The sequence below is a fragment of the Entelurus aequoreus genome, linkage group LG19, assembly GCF_033978785.1.
Source record: "Entelurus aequoreus isolate RoL-2023_Sb linkage group LG19, RoL_Eaeq_v1.1, whole genome shotgun sequence".
Classification (NCBI taxonomy): domain Eukaryota; kingdom Metazoa; phylum Chordata; class Actinopteri; order Syngnathiformes; family Syngnathidae; genus Entelurus; species Entelurus aequoreus.
In genome coordinates, this window is record NC_084749.1 from 31,183,508 (window position 1) to 31,205,080 (window position 21,573).

At 39.7% G+C, this 21,573-nt stretch overlaps 1 protein-coding gene and 1 long non-coding RNA gene across 2 annotated transcripts in view; one reads left to right on the forward strand and one right to left on the reverse strand.

Moving 5' to 3' along the window:
- Window positions 1-21,573, forward strand: part of LOC133635266 (uncharacterized) — a 72,904-nt gene that overhangs the window by 31,077 nt on the left and 20,254 nt on the right. The window lies entirely within an intron of this gene.
- lurap1 (leucine rich adaptor protein 1) overlaps window positions 13,143-21,573 on the reverse strand; it is a 42,890-nt gene continuing 34,459 nt past the window's right edge. The window contains exon 2 of the mRNA XM_062028278.1: window positions 13,143-14,790. Coding sequence (XP_061884262.1) covers window positions 13,990-14,790 — 801 coding nt within the window. The 3' untranslated portion in view covers window positions 13,143-13,989. The remainder of the gene's footprint in view (window positions 14,791-21,573) is intronic.

Sequence of the window (21,573 nt, forward strand, 5' to 3'; positions counted from 1 at the left end):
AATTCAAGTTAACTTTTTAGAATCAAGTAATTGTGAATTAATTGCAAAGGATCAAAGGTGAACACTTTTTTTTTTAAACATTTTGCCCATTATTCACAATCTATATATGAGACAAGTACACATCTTTCCTTTTTATGTGCATTCTAAATAGTGAAAAACTGCTAGTAAGAGGAGGCTAACAATCCAGTAATGGGGATTCATCTTTTCTACCCCACTAAACTATCCATCCATCCATCTTCTTCCGCTTATACGAGGTTGGGTTGCGGGGGCAGCAGCCTAAGCAGGGAAGCCCAGACTTCCCTCTCCCAAGCCACTTCGTCCAGCTCCTCCCGGGGGATCCTGAGGCGTTCCCAGGCCAGCCGGGAGACATAGCCTTCCCAACGTCTTCCCATTTTCAAGAAAGCTACTTGAAAATGGTCTGTAAAACATAATCGATGCAACATTTTCACCAAAGAACCACCATTACATGTTATGTAGACCACAAGATAGTGTTTTAAATTTAGAAAAAAATCATATGACCTAGAGATGTCCGATATTGGCTTTTTTGCCGATATCCAATATTCCAATATTGTCCAACTCTTAATTACCGATTCCGATATCAACCGATACCGATATATACAGTCGTGGAATTAACACATTATTATGCCTAATTTTGTTGTGATGCCCCGCTGGATGCATTAAACAATGTAACAATATTTTCCAAAATAAATCAATTCAAGTTATGGAAAAAAATGCCAACATGGCACTGCCATATTTATTATTGAAGTCACAAAGTGCATCATTTTTTTAACATGCCTCAAAACAGCAGCTTGGAATTTGGGACATGCTGCATGAGGAGGTTGAGGTGGGTGGGGTTGGGGGGGTGGCGGGGGTGTATATTGTAGCGTCCCGGAAGAGTTAGTGCTGCAAGGGGTTCTGGATACCGTATTTTTCGGACTATACGTCGCTCCGGAGTATATGTCGCGCCGGCTGAAAATGCACAATAAAGAAGAAAAAAAACATATATACGTCGCACTGGAGTATAAGTCTCATTTTTGGGGAAAATGTATTTGATAAAATCCAACACCAAGAATAGACATTTGAAAGGCAATTTAAAATATATAAAGAATAGTGAACAACAGGCTGAATAAGTGTACGTTATATGACGCATAAATAACCAACTGAGAACGTGCCTGGTATGTTAACGTAACATATTATGGTAAGAGTCATTCAAATAACTATAACATATAGAACATGCTATACGTTCACCAAACAATCTGTCACTCCCGCTTGCTAAATAACATGAAATCTTCCTCCCCGGTGTCGCTCCTGGTATTCCCCGCTAGCGTCCATTCTTTCTGCTGCTCGATCGTCGTTTTCTGCTGCATATTTCACTACGTCCATCTTGTAATCTGCAGTATATGATTTCCTTTTCGGTGCCATTTTAGTTCAGTCCTTCTCATTTTTTATAAGTTACCGCCAACGTTGATGTGATCCATTTTAATAGCTCCGGCAGTAGCGTATAGCATATAGCAGTTAGCATTCCAAAACCCACAATGCACTTCTGCCATGACCCGCCCCCGCCAAATTCTTATTGGTTGGCGTGTGAGTGAAGATTGCTGACGTGTGTGTGACGATGGCTGCCATTTGCTTCGTCGCTCACGCGAATAAAATAAATAATATGATTTGATATTTTACGGTAATGTGTTAATAATTTCACACATAAGTCGCTCCGGAGTATACGTCGCACCCACGGCCAAACTATGAAAAAAAACTGCGACTTATAGTCCGAAAAATACGGTATTTGTTCTGTTGTGTTTATGTTGTTACGGTGCGGATGTTCTCCTGAAATGTGTTTGTCATTCTTGTTTGGTGTGGATTCACAGTGTGGCGCATATTTGTAACAGTGTTAAAGTTGTTTATACGTCACCCTCAGTGTGACCTGTATGGCTGTTGACCAAGTATGCATGCATTCACTTGTGTGTGTGAAAAGCCGTAGGTATTATGTGATTGGGCCGGCACGCAAAGGCAGTGCCTTTAAGGTTTATTGGCGCTCTGTACTTCTCCCTACGTCCGTGTACACAGCGGCGTTTTAAAAAGTCATACATTTTACTTTTTGAAACCGATAATTTCCGATGTTACATTTTAAATCATTTATCGGCCGATAATATCGGCAGCCCGATATTATCGGACATCTCTAATATGACCCCTTTAATGTGCTTTATAATTAAAGTTAAAGTACCAATGATTGTCACACACACACTAGGTGTGGTGAAATTTGTCCTCTGCATTTGACCCATCCCCTTGATCACCCCCTGGGAGGTGAGGGGAGCAGTGGGCAGCAGCGTAGCCGCGCCCGGGAACAATTTTTGATGATTTTAACCCCCAATTCCAACCCTTGATGCTGAGTGCCAAGCAGGGAGGTAATGGGTCCCATTTTTATAGTCTTTGGTATGACCCGGCCGGGGTTTGAACTCACAACCTACCGATCTCAGGGCGGACACTCTAACCACTAGGCCACTGAGTAGGTACACATAGTCCGGTGTAACCTGACTCTCGCCAGATCCTTGTAGTTCGCTGAGCTCCACACAAGGATCTGGGTTTGAAGGCAATGCAGACTCCTTCAAGATAGCAAAAATGAATGAACCAATCAGGATTGCCGGGCGGGATTTCATAGATGTGACGTAGCGCCGAAGCGACTATTTGATTCAAACAACAATGGCGGCGCGCAGCGAGGAGTCCTGCGCTGACATATTTTCTTTGCACAAACGACATCGATCGTCTGACATTGCTGCGTTGTTTCAGTAAAAGTTCTCTAACTTTTCGCTCTGTCGTTATCCAATATGTCGGCTGTTCTGTTTTGGATTTCCCAGCGTTGCTCTCATCGGCGTCACTGGTTGATTTGGATGTAACGGACAAGTGGTTTATCCAATCACATACAGTCCATCCATCCATTTCCTACCGCTTATTCCCTTCGGGGTCGCGGGGGGCGCTGGAGCCTATCTCAGCTACAATCGAGCGGAAGGCGGGATACACCCTGGACAAGTCGCCACCTCATCGCAGGGCCAACATACAGTGATTTATTTTTTTTTTTTAAAAGGCCCCGCCTTCTGAAATACATCTCCTCTTGAGAAGTCCCAGATCCTTGTGTGGAGTTCAGCGAACTACAAGGATCTGGCGAGAGTCAGGTTAAATCCGGTGCGCCTTTTGTATGAAAAAAGACCTGAATAGGGGCGGTATGGAGTAGTGGGTACAGCGGCCGTGCCAGAAACCTGAGGGTTGCAGGTTCGCTCCCCGCCTCTTGACATCTAAATCGCTGCCATCGTGTCCTTGGGAGGGACACTTCACCCTTGCCCCCGGTGCCACTCACACTGGTGAATGAATGATGAATGAATGATAAGTGGTGGTCGGAGGGGCCGTAGGCGCAAACTGGCAGCCTCGCTTCCTTCAGTCTACCCCAGGGCAGCTGTGGTTACAAATGTAGCTTACCACCACCAGGTGTGAATGAATGATGGGTTCCCACTTCTCTGTGAGCTCTTTGGGTATCTAATAATAGAAAAGCGCAATATAAAATCGAATCCATTATTATTATTATTATTATTGAATAGACACCCTCATCGGCAGTGCAACTTTTTATCCGGTGCGCCCTATGGTCCGAAAAATACAGTAATATGCAGCATAGGACCATTGCAACATCCCTAGGAAGCAGTTTTTTACCTGAGGAGTGAGTTTTACTCTGAAAGATACGAACATCCCAACAGTCGACATCCCAGTGAGAACACTGCAAAAAGTCAGTGTTTAAAAACAAGAAAGAAAAAAAAAAAAATTAGGGTTATTTTAATTGAACTAAGCAAAATTTTCTGCCAATAGAATAAGAAAAATTGGCTTGTCAAGACTTTCCAAAACAAGTAAAATTAGCTAACCTCAATGAACCCAAAAATACCTTAAAATAAGTACATTCTCACTAATAACTGTACTACTATATGAGTACGTATTTTCTATTGTTTCATTGAAAATTAAACTGCAAAGTCCATTTGGCTGTCATCTGTTTTAATATGAGACACAATTGTGTCAAAGTCATGATTTTTTTTTTCATGCTTGAAATAAAAAATGATTACTTGTGAGTGTTAATGACACAGCTTTGCAACAGTTGATATTCTAGTTTCAAGCATGTTTTACTCAATATAGGTCATAAAATCTCAGCAACAAGCTGTAATATCTTACTGAGATCATTTACGACCAAAACCCTTAAAACAAGTAAAACGTCTAACATAAAATCTGCTTAGTGAGAAGAATTATCTTATCAGACAGAAAATAAGCAAATATCACCCCTATTTGAGATATTTAATCTTACATAGATTTCAGTTTTTGCAGTGAACGGACATTGAAAGTCACTGTTTTATTATATCGGCCGGCGTGGCTCAAATGGTAGAGCGGCAGTCCAGAAACCTGAGGGTTTTTGGTACGCATCCAGCATATACTAGAAGAGCAGGCGCATCAGAGCTTGTTTTAACTGAACAGAATATGACAAGTGCAAAGTGGAGTCAGCGTTTCAGTCAGCTCAGTTGCTGGAGTCGAGGTGTTAAAGACAGTTCTGGGTCAGCTGATTCTTTTTCCAATCACTTTCTTGTCGCCACGCAGTTTGAACATAACCGAGTCCACAAGTAAGAATACAAATCAAGTTAAAGAGGAGACTGCTTTTAATGGATCTCAGTCCGGTGCCAATGAAACTCCCGCATGTGAAATGCGCTTGTGAGAACGTTAGAGTGTTACAGAGCTGCGGGACTCCGGGAGTGGAAGCTTTCTCTCAGCTGCGTGCTGAGAGCTGCACTGTTCGTCTGTTTTCTGCCTCCTGGGGGAACACAAGAAGCCGTCTGTCGTTCAGCTCCTCCAAAATGAACTCGGCTGACGCGAAAGACTCTCAAGAGCATAAAAGGTAGCTAATGGAGTGGACGGCTGGAAAAGAAGGCTGAGCAAAAGGAGGCAAGCAACTAAGTAGCTCTTCCTAAATCAATCTCTCGTTTCAAAGTTTCCGGAGATAGAACATGATGCCTCCTGAGTTTGTCATAAACATTAGCATTTACCAATTTAATGTGGGGATGCACCATACTTATCTGCGGATAATTTAGATAATGATAAATAGAGATGTCCGATAATGGCTTTTTTGCTGATATCCGATATTCCGATATTGTCCAACTCTTAATTACAGATTCCGATATCAACCGATACCGATATATACAGTCGTGGAATTAACACATTATTATGCCCTAATTTTGTTGTAATGCCCCGCTGGATTCATTAAACAATGTAACAAGGTTTTCCAAAATAAATCAACTCAAGTTATGGAAAAAAAATGCCAACATGGCACTGCCATATTTATTATTGAAGTCACAAAGTGCATTATTTTTTTAACATGCCTCAAAACAGCAGCTTGGAATTTGGGACATGCTCTCCCTGAGAGAGCATGAGGAGGTTGAGGTGGGGGGCGGGCTTGAGGTGGGGGGCTAGAGGGTAGCGGGGGGGTGTATATTGTAGCGTCCCGGAAGAGTTAGTGCTGCAAGGGGTTCTGGGTATTTGTTCTGTTGTGTTTAGGTTGTGTTACGGTGCGGATGTTCTCCCGAAATGTTTGTCATTCTTGTTTGGTGTGGGTTCACAGTGTGGCGCATATTTGTAACAGTGTTAAAGTTGTTTATACGACCACCCTCAGTGTGACCTGTATGGCTGTTGACCAAGTATGGATTGCATTCACTTGTGTGTGTGAAAAGCCGTAAATATTATGTGATTGGGCCGGCACGCAAAATGGCGCTCTGTACTTCTCCCTACGTCCGTGTACCACTCCGTGCAGCGGCGTTTTTAAAAGTCATAAATTTTACTTTATGAAACCGATACCGATAATTTCCGATATTACATTTTAAAGCATTTATTGGCCGATATCGGCAGTCCGATATTATCGGACATACCTAATGATAAAGGCTTATCGTCTTTGTTTGTCGTTGGTCTCTCTGATGTGGCTTGTGTTTCCTCCTGGCTCCTTAAACCCTTTCCTCCCCTACGTTATGGTCACATATTTATGATGTCATGATTTATGATGTCCTTCACTTGGCTGAAGAGAAAAGCATCATGAGGCAGCAGTCACCGGTGTTGGCTTTCTTTACTGTGTCAGAAGAAGACATTCGTAGTTTGCAAAGCGTGTTCTGAAGAAATTAAACGGGAAGGGTTAAAGATAAACTTCAACACAATAAAATATGATAAGTCACCTTAAAATTCACTAACGTGAAGATTTATGGAAGCTGCCTGTGCTGCTAAGCCGAGACCGGGTGTTAATAGCGGCGACCGCAGCAAATTTAAAGCCACAAGACTGATTAGAAAGTGTTTGAGAGGCAGCAGTTTGTAAGAAAAATATCTTAGGGGGAAAGAACTTGATGACAAAATGAATCATTGTTTGTGTTTAACTTCATGATTAAGGTAACTGTTAGTTAAAGGCCTACTGAAACCCACTACTACCGACCACGCAGTCTGATAGTTTATACATCAATGATGAAATCTTAACATTGCAACACATGCCTATACGGCCGGGTTAACTTATAAAGTGCAATTTTAAATTTCCCGCTAAACTTCCGGTTGAAAACGTCTATATATGATGACGTATGCGCGTGACGTCAATCATTGAACCGGAAGTATTGGTACCCCATTGAATCCAATACAAAAAAGCTCTGTTTTCATCTCAAAATTCCACAGTATTCTGGACATCTGTGTTGGTGAATCGTTTGCAATTTGTTTAATGAACAATGAAGACTGCAAAGAAGAAAGTTGTAGGTGGGATCGGTGTATTAGCGGCTGGCTGTAGCAACACAACCAGGAGGACTTACTTGGATAGCAGACGCGCTAGCCGACGCTAGCCGCCAACCGCACGGATGATCGGGTGAAGTCCTTCGTCCTTCCGTCGATCGCTGGAACGCAGGTGAGCACGGGTGTTGATGAGCAGATGAGGGCTGGCGTAGGTGGAGCGCTAATGTTTTTATCATAGCTCTGTGAGGTCCCGTTGCTAAGTTAGCTTCAATGGCGTTGTTAGCAACAGCATTGTTAAGCTTTGCCAGGCTGGGAATTATTAACCGTGTAGTTACATGTCCATGGTTTAATAGTATTGTTAATCTTCTGTCTATCCTTCCAGTCAGGGATTTATTTATTTTGTTTCTATCTGCATTTGAGCCCGATGCTATCACGTTAGCTCAGTAGCTAAAGAGCTTCACCGATGTATTGTCGTGGAGATAAAAGTCACTGTGAATGTCCATTTTACGTTCTCGACTCTAATTTTCAAGAGGATATAGTATCCGAGGTGGTTTAAAATACAAATCCGTGATCCACAATAGAAAAAGGAGAAAGTGTGGAATCCAATGAACCCTTGTACTTAAGTTACGGTCAGAGCGAAAAAAGATACGTCCTGCACTGCCTCTCTAGTCCTTCACTCTCACTTTCCTGATCCACGAATCTTTCATCCTCGCTCAAATTAATGGGGTAATCGTCGCTTTCTCTGTGAGAATCTCTCTCGCTGCATTGTAAACAATGGTAAAATGTGAGGAGTCCTTCCTCTGGTGACGTCACGCTACTTCCGGTATAGGCAAGACTTTTTTTAATCGGCGACCAAAAGTTGCGACCTTTATCGTCGTTGTTCTCTACTAAATCCTTTCATCAAAAGTATGGCAATATCGCAAAATGATCAAGTATGACACATAGAATGGATCTGCTAATTTCAGTAGGCCTTTAAATTTTATGATTTATTCAATGGAAAAAAAATTACTTTATCATTTGAACCCTGATTTCTTTTTTTTGCTATGAGTAAGTGATGCCTTTCTAAGGGGCAGGCACTTATTGCCCTACTGTATTACTTTATAATCAAAAGTCTAAACAATTACTAAAAATATAATTGTATCTGTTTTATTTATGTCAGTCAACAAAAAATGTGACTCCACTTGTTAACTGCAATGCAGAATTGCATTGGCTTGGATCTATTCATTTGTATCTGCTAAGTCTGTTTTTGTATTTTATGAAATGTTGTTCAGGAATGTTGAGTTGCTTGATGTCTATCAATGAATTAATTGAAAAGTTGAATCATCAATAAATTCCTTTTTTTTGTTCTACCCAATGATGCTAACTGTACGCATGGATCACAATTATAGAGGGATGTGTATTTGTTCTCAGATTATAGTTAATTAGGTAAAGAAATATCTGTTGACATTATCACTATCCCTACAAAAGATTAGTATATTTTGTGTTAGTGTATACATTTTGGGCAAAAGTGTGAACAGTTGAATTAATTTGTGTAAATATATATATACATAAATATTAGTTATCATTATTGGTTATCGGTTGCAAAGGTCTGAAAATTAACGGTTATGGTTTTTAAATGTCCATTCTTGTGCATCCCTGCTTGTGATGTAGAACTATTTGGGTCAGTAGTTGTGTGTCACCATTTTTGTCAACAGTATCCATAGCCGTATTGATCTAAATATCAATAGTATTCATACCAAAGTATGTATTGGTATCGGATTGATCCTAGCGTGACACGGATCAATACTTTTGTAGCAGCTTCTCATCTGTAAGTCCAGCAAAAAACAAACATCACATCTCACTCCTCTATTACCCAACTGACTTTATTTTTTACCAATATCTGCCTGCAATGGAAGTTATTTATCTTATGTTGACATTCTTATATTTACATTTGTGTTACATTGTAAAGTATACTATTTATACAGCATTTTTTCTCTAGAGACTTAAAGTGCTTTACATAGTGAAATCCATTATCTACATTTAAACCAGTGTGGGTGGCACTGGGAGCAGGTGCGTAAAGTGCCTTGCCCAAAGACACCACGGCGGTGACTAGGATTGCAGAAGCTGGAATCGAACTAGCAACTTTTTTCTTAAATAATTCTGTGTAATTGAACGTCAAAAGGGATTTTTGGAAACAATAATTTTATACTAATACCGTACATTGTTGTGTATAAATGCATTATGTTTCCCGTTTCAGACGGTCACTGATAAATAGTTAAGTGTTTTTCATACCTACCACACTTCTCTGTGTGAGTAAAACATTCTACGCTACAAAATAATAAAAGTATGCATGATTTGTGCTGATATCGACCAAGATTGACTAACCCTAACTCTGTATCGTTGACAACTATCAATGGAACTTGGGTAAAATGTACAATGCATCCGGAAAGTATTCATAGCGCTTCACTTTTTCCACATTTTGTTATGTTGCAGCCTTATTCCAAAATATTTTTTGTCTTTAAGATTCTAAGCACAATAGCCCATAATGACAATGCGAAAAGTATTTTTATTTTGCAAATTTATAAAAGAAAATAATAAATCACATGCACCTCACTATTCACAGACTTTGCTCAAAACTTTGTTGATGAACCTATGGCAGAAATTACAGCCTCAAGTCTTTTTGAATACGATGCCACAAGCTTGGCACACCTATCTATGAACAGGTTCACCTATCCTTTATTGCCCATTCCTCTTTGCAGCACCTCTCAAGCTCCGTCAGGTTGGATGGGAAGCATTGGTTTTCATTCAGGATGTTGCTGCATTCATCTGAGCCTAGTCAGGGAGGTGACCAAGAACCCAGGACAGCCATCTCTGCAGCAATCCACCAATCAGGCCTGTATGGTATACGGCCATTTCTTACTAAAATGTTGCCAAAATTGACCTGAAAGACTCTCGGACCACGAGGATCAAAATTCTCTGGTCTGATGAGGCAAAGATTGAACTCTTTGGCATAAATGCCAGGCATCATGTTTTGAGGAAACCAGGCACCGCTCATCAGCAGGCCATTACCATCCAGTGAAGCATGGTGGTGGCAACATCATGCTGTGGGGATGTTTTTTCAGCGGCAGGAACTGGGAGACTTGTCAGGATAAAGGGGAAAATGAATGCAGCAACGTACAGAGACATTTTGGATGAAAACCAACACTTCTCATCCAACTTGATGGCGCTTGAGAGGTGCTGCAAAGAGGAATGGGCAAAAAGGGTAGGTGAAACTGCAAAAAGATAGGTGTGCCAAGCTTGTGGGGTCATATTCAAAAATACTTTTTGCCAAAGGTGCATCAACAGAGTATTGAGCAAAGGCTGTGAATACTTTTTTAATTTTTTTAAATATATTTGCAAAGTTAAATATTTATGCATATTTTTACATTGTCATTCATTCCATTTTCTAATAAGGCTGTAACATAACAAGTGGAAAAAGTGAAGCGCTGTGAATACTTTCCGGGTGCACTGTTATCTAGTATTGCTGACCTTGAGAGGAGTATTATTCCTGTTAAATGTGTTTTACATGCAGCATCTACTTGACTTACTAGGAATAGGAATTCATGATACCAAATTCCAAAAGTTTAATCTCTAATTGTCCTTTCTAGGAGCATCGATGTATTCATTCTCACAGCTACTGAAAACCATTCCTCCAGGCGCCAACATTCTTATTTCCCAGGAGGAAGTGCAATGAAATTATGTTCATTTTCCTTTCCTAAATTGACCATGCAGTCAAAACACATTACTGCATCGTGGAGACACACTATAGCTGGATATAATGGCTTCTACAGGTTGGCTCACTGTGTTTCTTTTCCCCATATGGCTGAGCTCATTTGGAACAAAAACCACAAACTGGCGCAGCAGACGCTCTCTTTGGCGTGCAATGTTGCTTTCCAGCCAGCACATATGTTAAAAAAAGGAAGGAGTGCTTCAATGACTTCATGTCTACACTTTGGATGGATTAGCCAACGTTGGCAGACACTGTCCTTATACTTTTTTCTCATTGAAAGGCCTTTACAGAAAGGAAATACTTTCCGCGTGGTCAATGGTGTCTCAGTCAGAGGTCATTGTATGTGTATGGATAAGCTGGTTTTGACAGTTTTGTTGTCACATTCCTATGAAGTTACACTCCTTAAATATATCGGGCACTCAACTGTTAATAGCTCTTAATTTAGTGAGCTGTATAAACATGTATAAGGCATTTTAGTAACACTGTATATCAAAAATACAAGTAACATGATTTACTGTGTGAACGTATTAAATGGAGAGTAGATACCGTACACTTTTCAGGAAGGTTATCAATGTTTTTCATCAAATGCACCATCCACACTACCCTCGCTCATATTCCTGCTCTTTACAGTCAACCCAAAACTAAGCAAATACTTTTAGGAGAGTTTAGTTCAGGGGTTTCCAAACTTTTTTCCAAGGGGAAATTGGGCTAAAAAAATGTCTGGGGACTGGGCTATCTATCTATGTATCAAATTAACAACTCACCTCGCATCGGACCGTGATAACACTGTAATATAAAGTATAAATGATAAAACATTAAATATTAAAAAGTATGTGTACCTTGTTTATGTCACTGACAACATTTTTGCATTTCGCAATTAATCAAAAACTTCAAACAGTTAAAATGCACCAAACACTCAAATTCCAGTATAGTTCCAGGTCTTGCCACCTGCAGAAATACTCTTGATGACTCTGCTGTGGTCGAGTGTATCTGAGAGGGACAGGAATTGGAGTACAGGACACTGATCGCTGACTTTGTGGAGTGGTCTCAGGCGAACCATCTGCTCCTTAATGTGGACAAGACCAAGGAGCTGGTCATCGACTTCAAGAAGAAAATGACCCCTGTGGAGCCCATCAAAATCCAGGGCCGGGAGGTGGCAGTAGTGAGGCAGTACAAATACCTGGGAGTCCACTTGAACAGCAGACTGGACTAGAAGGACAACAGCAAAGCTGTGTACAAGAAGGGCATGAGCAGACTCTTTTTCCTGAGGAAGCTTAGGTCCTTTAATGTGTGCAGCAAGCTGTTGGAGATCTTTTTTCAGTCGGTTGTGGCCGGTGCCCTGTACTTTGCAGTGGTTTGTTGGGGGCGCAACACCAGCGAAAGGGACTTAAACCGGATTGACAAACTGATCCAGAAAGCCGGCCAAACTATTGGCAGTTGGAGGTGTTTGTGTCAGTGAGGGACAGGAGGACACTGGACAAACTGCTCGCCATCATGGACAATCCTGCCCACCCACTCCACCAGACAATTTAGGAACAGCGGAGCTCATACTCCCACAGGCCCCTTCAGCTTCGTTCCCCCAGTGTTCGATTCAAGAACTCCTTCATTCCGCACTCCAACAGGCTGTATAATCACTCGCCATACAGCAATAGATGATATCTGTCTATCAGCTGACACCTTCTATGTTAGCTACCTCTCTTTGTTTATAATGTATATTTTCTGCTGGATCTACTCTCTATTTAATGTTGCCCTTTTTTTTTGCTGCAGCTGTTACATACACTGTAATAGTGTACATGGTCAGGGGCGCCGAGAAGGGGGGGTAAAGGAGACGGATTCTAGGGGCCCATGATGGAGGGGGGCCCAGAGAGGCCCCTAATGATGATGAAATTATAATACAGGGGGCCCTGTAAATATTATTTTCATGGGGCCCAAAATCCCTAGCGGCGCCCCTGTACATGGTAAATGTGATTTGTTATACATTATAGAAAAATATAATATATACGGTGTATATATAATATGTAAATATTACATATGTTATTTTATATTGCTACTATGGTACATTTTTAGTCTACTTTATACCTGCATTATCCTTTCCATCCTTTGTAACTGAGCTACTGTGTGGAACAATTTCCCTTGTGGATCAATAAAGTTTGTCTAAGTCTAATTCTAACACGGCAATGTGAGGGGACAGACTGCTTTGCGTTTTACCCATCATGCGTTGTAGTGGCATTACATGGGGCTGTAATTATTAAATGTGTATGGTTTTTAGATTTTTTTTTTATAATACCCACATGGCTCAGTGAGCATGTTAGATTGTGTGTTGACTTGTGTTGTTTTTCACTTGATGTGTTTTTCGTTCACGCCACAGGTGAGAAAGTTTGTTTGATTTGTTACATACAAATACTTACACAATAATTACTAATAGTTGTTGAGCAACAATTCTCACATTGACTGCTTTTATGAAATTGTAACGTTGTTATGAGAATACCATAAGGGACAGTTTAACCCGCAGGTGCGCAAGTTCGGCCAACCCTGGTTTATTTATTGCATAGTACAGGAGCAAAATGCAAAATGTGTGGCATCAGTAAAATGCGCCCATTTGAAAACCAAAGCAAAAATAAAGCACACAGATTGATGGTCGAGCCTTTTTATGCAAGACAAGCAGGCAAAATACACCAACCACCACCTAAGATTATAACAAGTGCATTCATCTCACGAGGAAAAGAACAGGCCAGGCAATATACAGTATAAGGTTTTGACCAATCAGGTACATTATCTGCTTATAACAGGGCATATAAAATCAACCTACAACCAGCCGTGACAGGTACAGAGTACCTGCACAGTGACATCAACATATTGCAGATGATAGACGTTGCATAATAGGTACAGTACATAGACCGAGGAAATCCTATTTAGCTTAGGGAACTACTGTAGGTGCTTGAGACAAACATGCACAGATTTGATGTTAACACTTATTAGTGTAATAATGTTTCACTTACAGTATGTAGAGCCAATGTTATGCTTTTTACAAACAATGGGAATACCCTTAAATCATCGAGTGACCCAAAAATAACCCAATATGGATAACATTGGTCTTATTTGGGTATACTACAAGAAGAATGTATCTGATCCTAAATGTGAGTAAATTACTGTTCTCCCACCAAGTATTACTGGGCCCTGTGTTTCTGCCACATCACAATTTCAATTTTTTACAAGTATTTTTATTTGGTAGATCATCTGTGCTTAGGAGTCACATAAAGAGTGAAAAGGAGAGACGAGAGGAATGCTTAGAAAGAGCCTGAGAAACATTAGCACTGTTTGACTGACAATGGTCAAAATCGTGTTATGTGCATTGACCTATTTGTGGAGTAGACGCGGAACAAAAAAATAAAATGTAGCTTAGTCCTTTACAGCCAGCGAGCATCTTTTAGCAAGGGCAGGCGCCCTGAAGGAACAGGGCATGCTCAGTAGTCTTACAAAAACGTCACATCTTCTTGAGATTGCACCCACCGCCAGTGGGCGTCGTACTCCAGATGCATTTTACTCTTGAGTTTGCATGTATCCAAGTCCACGTTGGCATTTTTGTAAGGTTTACGTTTCGGGCTCTGCTTCTGGTTTTCAGTGAGGCTGACTTTTTGTAGGGTTGTCTTCTCCTGAGTGCCGTTGGCCTTAATGATCTGGGTATTGGTCCTAGTCTCTATCGCCTTAGGGCAAACAGAAGAATCCTGCTTATTTTTAGACTGAGCTTCAGGAATGCAGCCAGGAACGGACGCTTTTCCACTTCCAGTCCCAACTATCCCATTCCCATTGATATCACTGACACCAACGGGCCCGTTTCCAGTTTTCTCAGTTGATCGAGACCGGATGGATTTAACAACTCTGGTCTCAACCCCGGGCTTCTCCCCAGTCACAGTGGCCGCAGAACCTCCCGCTGTCCGCACCACAGCAGTCGCCTCGGAGACCTGCGGTGTGGACGAGCAGATGACCGACTCTGAGCTCGAAGGACAGTATTCATCCATATCATCCGCCAGGGTGTCCAAGTAACTGCCGATAGAAATGTTGTCCAGCTTGTCATTGGGGTCCTGAAGGCTGCTCCAGGAACCTCTCCAGGAAGTATCGGGACCCTCGCCCAGGCTGTACTGGCTGCTAGTCAGGCTGCTGCAGCGGCTGGTTAGCGTGCTGCGCTCCTCCAGTAACCATTTCACTGCCTCGATGCCCTCGTTGACCGCCAGCAGCTGCTGAAGGATCTTGACGTCCACTGAGCGCAAGTGTGCCTGTAGAAACATTACAATTAGATGCAGATCTGAAATGACTAGGATTTTGCTCAAGGACACGTTGGCAGACAACTTGTCCAGGGTGGGATAAGCTCCTGCCCCCCCTCGACCCCGAAAGGGACAAGCGATAGAAAATGAATGAATGGGCACTTTGGCAATACTGTCTCTCGTTAGTAACCAACAGGTAAATAAGTAGAATTAAATCAGAATTTTCAAACAGTATCAACAAAAGAACAACTTCACCAATAGCAGACATTTTGGAGCTTTCCAACAAAGATAATATTCAATGCAGATACACTCAAAACCACAAAAGATGAATAAATTATTGCTGTAGGTAAAACAAAATGTTGTACAACAAAAAGTTTATGGGTATGTTTTCAATAATGTCAACAACTTCCTAATATTATTCATCTTGTTTTTTATTTTTACGTCCCCAATGTCATATTTACGTTATTTTCAAATAATGCCTTCAAATCTCGATCCGAAAAGCCGATGTAATGGCAAAATTAATATTTTTTTAATCTCTTGCCTAAACCACAATTTTACCCTAAATGTTTGTGTAGAGCAGTGGTTCTTAACCTGGGTTCGATCGAACACTAGGGGTTCAGTGAGTCGGGCTCAGGGGTTCGGCGGACGTCAAGACACACCTGACTCATCGTGTAAATAAAAACTTCTCCCTTTCGGCGTATTACGGATACGGCAACAGCAGAAGTCACACTGATTTGCAGGTGTGTAATTTGTTGTGAGTTTATGCACTGTGTTGGTTTTGTTCTTTGAACAAGGTGATGTTCATGCACGGTTCATTTTGTGCACCAGTAAAAAAAAACATGGTAACACTTTAGTATGGGGAACATATTCACCATTAATTAGTTGCTTATTAATGTGCAAATTAGTAACATATTGGCTCTTAACTAGTCATTATTAAGTACTTATTAGTGCCTTTTTCGGCATGGCCTTATTATAACCCTAACCCTCTAACCCTGGTCCTAACCCTCTTAACCCTATCCCTAACCAAATAACTCTAAATGAAGTCTTTGTTACTTAGAATATGTTCCCCATAATATAGTGTTACCAAAAACATAACTTCGTCTTGAATTTGAAAAAAAACATTTTATTTTTCACTAAAGAAGGGTTCAGTGAATGCGCATATGAAACTGGTGGGGTTCGGTACCTCCAACAAGGTTAAGAACCACTGGTGTAGAGGTTCTTCTTCGCTGCATGTGTTTGGGTTTTCTCCAGAGATACGACACTTTTATGGCCCTGATACATTCTTGGAGTTGATTGTGGATAGCTCCAAACCCCCACTTTCTCTGAATAGGACAAAGATTGCTGTGATTGCGAAAGACTACTAATTTTTATTTTTGTCTTTTGGTCAAAGGTTACTCTTTAAAATGGTTTATTTTGTGATTGTGTAAGTCTGTCAAATGTTTCATCAAAACATTCCTGGTTTTGCTAATATCACAATCGGATAAAGTGTGGTTTGCTCATCTTCCTGACCTCTCCCATGACAGGACGTTTTCCCCCAATCCCTCCTCCTTCTCCTCACATTTTCCAAAGCAGATATAAATAATTTGAAGACTTTTTTGTCTGTCACTCTCTTTCTTCTTTTCTTTTTCCTCTCCTTCTTTCCTTCTGTAGCAAAGTTAACATTCTCCTTTGTAATCTGATGTTATTTGAAATCTCAAATAATTACCTAAAACGGTCTTAAGATTTCTCTGGACAATTATTTATTGAAGAACAATTCCAAAACACTGACAGTTTTTAGGGGTGCTAAAATTTACTAACATTCCAAATGATCCAAAATCAATTCCAATTGTAAATAAAAATAAATATATATATATATATATATATATATATATATATATATATATATATATATATATATATATATATATATATACACTACCGTTCAAAAGTTTGGGGTCACATTGAAATTTAAACTAGTCTTAACTTTAAAGAAATACACTCTATACATTGCTAATGTGGTAAATGACTATTCTAGCTGCAAATGTCTGGTTTTTGGTGCAATATCTACATAGGTGTATAGAGGCCCATTTCCAGAAACTATCACTCCAGTGTTCTAATGGTACAATGTGTTTGCTCATTGGCTCAGAAGGCTAATTGATGATTAGAAAACCCTTGTGCAATCATATTCACACATCTGAAAACAGTTTAGCTTGTTACAGAAGCTACAAAACTGACCTTCCTTTGAGCAGATTGAGTTTCTGGAGCATCACATTTGTGGGGTCAATTAAACGCTCAAAATGGCCAGAAAAAGAGAACTTTCATCTGAAACTCGACAGTCTATTCTTGTTCTTAGAAATGAAGGCTATTCCACAAAATTGTTTGGGTGACCCCAAACTTTTGAACAGTAGTGTATATATAAAGTTTGGACACACCTTCTCCTCATTCAAGGCGTTTTATTTACATTGTAGATTGTCACTGAAGGCATCAAAACTATGAATGAACACATGTGGAGTTATGTACTTAACAAAAAAAGGTGAAATAACTGATAAACATGTTTTATATTCTAGTTTCTTCAAAATAGCCACCCTTAGCTCTGATTATTTGTTCGCATACTCTTCGCATTCTCTCGATGAGATTCAAGAGGTAGTCACCTGACATGGTTTTCACTTCACAGGTGTGCTTGAAGCTCATTGAGAGAATGCCAAGAGTGTACAAAAAAGTAATCAGAGCAAAGGGTGGCTATTTTGAAGAAACTAGAATATAAAACATGTTTTCAGTTATTTCACCTTTTTTTGTTAAGTACATAACTCCACATGTGTTCATTCATAGTTTTGATGCCTTCCGTGACTATCTACAATGTAAATAGTCATGAAAATAAAGAAAATGCATTGAATGAGGAGAAGGTGTCCAAACTTTTGGCCTGTACTGTATAAATATATATATATTTTTTTAAAAAAAAAAATGTTTTTTAGGCCATATCCACACTTACTGCTCATATACAAGGACCTTTTGTAACTTGTTTTTGACAGGGTTCTGTAATAATTTGTATACAAAATATATTGCAAGATTTGGTTTAAATAGAGAATGGTGTGGAACCGAGAATCGATTCTGAATCGAATCGTCAACTCAAGAATTGGAATCCAATTGAATTGTGACTTTTTGTAAGATACACATCCCTACCATGTTTATATTCAGTCCCCCGGCTGACAAGCGGCTGGTAGCTAATTCTGGGTCTCCATACACAGTGTGGAGCCGCTCCCCTAAGTTAATAATCACCTCCATTACGGCAAATAAACAGCATTTCTTAGTATCTTAAGAATCATTATCAAATATTATTATCACTGGAGAACGAAGCTAAACATGTTACACATTGAGAGGAAGCTATGAACAGGCATGCTAATAGCTAAATTAACCGCTAAGATAGCTTAAAACAACACCAAATCTTTAAGAAGTGTAGATGGAACCAGGTTACAGCAGAAAACAGGCAGCTATTAACAGGATATTAAAAAGCAGATTAATACGAGTTAGGGAGAGAGTAATATAACAACTGTTGGTGAGTCAGCATTTTCACAGTCTGTACACGACACGTAAGAGGAGGGCGGCTTGATTCATAAATTGGAGGTGTCGATACTAAGGGTAGTATCAGTGTTTGATCGATACTAGAGTGATTAGGTCAATATTTTAATGTTTATAAACTCAGGGAGTCACTGGACACAGGACGACATAGGGTAAAAACCAAAGGATTTAAATTAGAGATGTCCGATAATGGCTTTTTTGCCGATATCCGATATTCTGATATTGTCCAACTCTTAATTACCGATTCTGATATCAACTGATACAGATATATAAAGTCATGGAATTAACACATTATTATGCCTAATTTTGTTGTGATGCCCCGCTGGATGCATTAAACCAGTGGTTCTCAACCTTTTTTCAGTGATGTACCCCCTGTGAACATTTTTTTAATTCAAGTACCCCCTAATCAGAGCAAAGCATTTTTGGTTGAAAAAAAGAGATAACAAAGTAAAATACAGCACTATGTCATCAGTTTCTGATTTATTAAATAGTATAACAGTGCAAAATATTGCTCATTTGTTGTGGTCTTTCTTGAACTATTTGGAAAAAAAGATATAAAAATAACTAAACTTGTTGAAAAATAAACAAGTGATTCAATTATAAATAAAGATTTCTACACATAGAAGTAATCATCAACTTAAAGTGCCCTCTTTGGGGATTGTAATAGAGATCCATCTGGATTCATGAACTTAATTCTAAACATTTCTTCACAAAAAAAGAAATCTTTAACATCAATATTTATGGAACATGTCCACAAAAATCTAGCTGTCAACACTGAATATTGCATTGTTGCATTTTTATCACAGTTATTTTTGACGGACATTTTAAAAAAATCTCACGTACCCCTTGGCATACCTTCAAGTACCCCCGAGGGGTACACGTACCCCCATTTGAGAACCACTGCATTAAACAATGTAACAAGGTTTTCCAAAATAAATCAACTCAAGTTATGGAAAAAAATGCCAACATGGCACTGCCATATTTATTATTGAAGTCACAAAGTGCATTATTTTTTTAACATGCCTGCAAGGGTTTCTGGGTATTTGTTCTGTTGTGTTTATGTTGTGTTACGGTGCGGATGTTCTCCCGAAATGTGTTTGTCATTCTTGTTTGGTGTGGGTTCACAGTGTGGCGCATATTTGTAACAGTGTTAAAGTTTATACGGCTACCCTCAGTGTGACATGTATGGCTATTGACCAAGTATGCATTGCATTCACTTGTGTGTGTGAAAAGCCGTAGATATTATGTGACTAGTCCGGCACGCAAAGGCAGGGCCTTTAAGGTTTATTGGCGCTCTGTACTTCTCCCTACGTCCGTGTACACAGCGGCGTTTTAAAAAGTCATAAATTTTACTTCTTGAAACAGATACCGATAATTTCCGATATTACATTTTAAAGCATTTATCGGCCGATAATATTGGCAGTCCGATATTATCGGACATCTCTAATTTAAATGTTTAAATATTTGGTTAGTTATTGTGTTCTAGTGACTTTTTGTATTTAAAATATTGTATTGATATTGTTAAACTTTCAATAGTACTCACCATAAACAAATGCACACAATTTACAGTTTATACATTTGATCGGTATTGGTATTAAGGCTGCAGCTAACGATTATTTTTCTATCGATTAATCTATAGATTATTTTTTTCGATTAATCTGTTAATCTATAGATTATTTTTTTTCGATTAATCTATAGATTATTTTTCCTTTTACCGATTATTTTTTTATTCAAAATGAAGATGAAAAAATAAATGTAGGCCAGTTTTTTCAAAAGGCATGGCTTTTATTTACAAAATAAAGAAGTATGGCCACTCAGTCAACATTGACAACAACATGACTAAATATTCTGTAACAATGTAAACATTTAAAACTTTTAACCTTTAACAAACTTAAAAGTAGCTTATTTGCTTTTTAATGTGCAAATATAAAAGTCAACATCCAGTGCAAATCTTAATATTCTGCAATAGCATAAGCATTTCAAAAGTAAAAGTATTGCTTATTTTGCTTTAAAATGTGCAAAAATAAAGATAAACATCCAATACAAAAAAGTGTAAAACGAAATATTCTGTAACAACAGTGTAAACATTTCAACAAAAGTGAAAGTATTGCTTATTTGCTAAAATGTGCAAAAATAAAGATAAACATCCAATACAAAAAATATTCTGGAGCACTGTAAACATTAAGTATTGCTTTTAAAATGTGCAAAATAAACATCCAGTCCAACACAGTACACAATAACCAATTCTACTCATTCCAGTGAGTGACTAACAGTTGTAATGAAGAAAGGTTAGCATGTCTACATGCTCTGCTTCTTTTCATGTTTATAATATTCCCAGCATCTGAAAATAGGCGCTCAGAAGGGGTCGATGTGGCTGGAACTGAGAGGTAATTAGCCTTCACCTCAAGCCAGGACTGCGAGTGAGCTGAGCTGCAGTTGAAGTTTCTAGAAGGTCAACGGGCTCATAGTGATGTTACTAGTAGTTGACTGGGAGGTGTTTATTATCATTTGGGGAGAGTCCGCTGCCTGATGCTCACCTGCTAAACACATATCTGCTCCACGCTGAAGCGCTGACTACATGCGCTCTGAATACGCACTGCTGATTGGCTGGTAATGCTTTGTGTGTACCAATCAGATGGTTGTGTGGGTGGGACAATGCTGCGTGCTGAGACAGAGGCAGAATGAGCAAAGCAGCTTGTTAAGACTTTAGCAGCTAAAGTTAGCTTTAGCTTAGAAACTCGTTCGGTACACCCCTGTACCGAACCGAAAGCCCCGTACCAAAACGGTTCAATACAAAACACATACCGTTACACCCCTAGCAGATACAAATGACACATTCATGTTTTTGTGTAATGATGACAACGTATGCTCACGCGGACGATTGACTAGTTGATGGTTTTCTTTTCAAATGTTCGTTCATAGCCGTTGTGCTGCTATTATAGGCCATTTACGCTTGACACAGTGTGCATACAACAACATTATTAGGCCGTTTATTGAAATACTTTCACACTTTTGACGACTTTTGGCGTGATTTTTCCCCCTCGCTCGCACCGCTCGCATCGTCTGCTTTGATCGTCTGCTTTGCGCTTCGCCATGACGGTAGCGTGACGTAAATTTGCGACGCGTAACCGATGACGTCGATGACGTCTACTACGTCGACGCGTCGTTTCAGCCTTAATTGGTATTGGCTGATATCACTCATAGATGCTTGGTATTGGAATCGGCAGCATAAATCCCTAG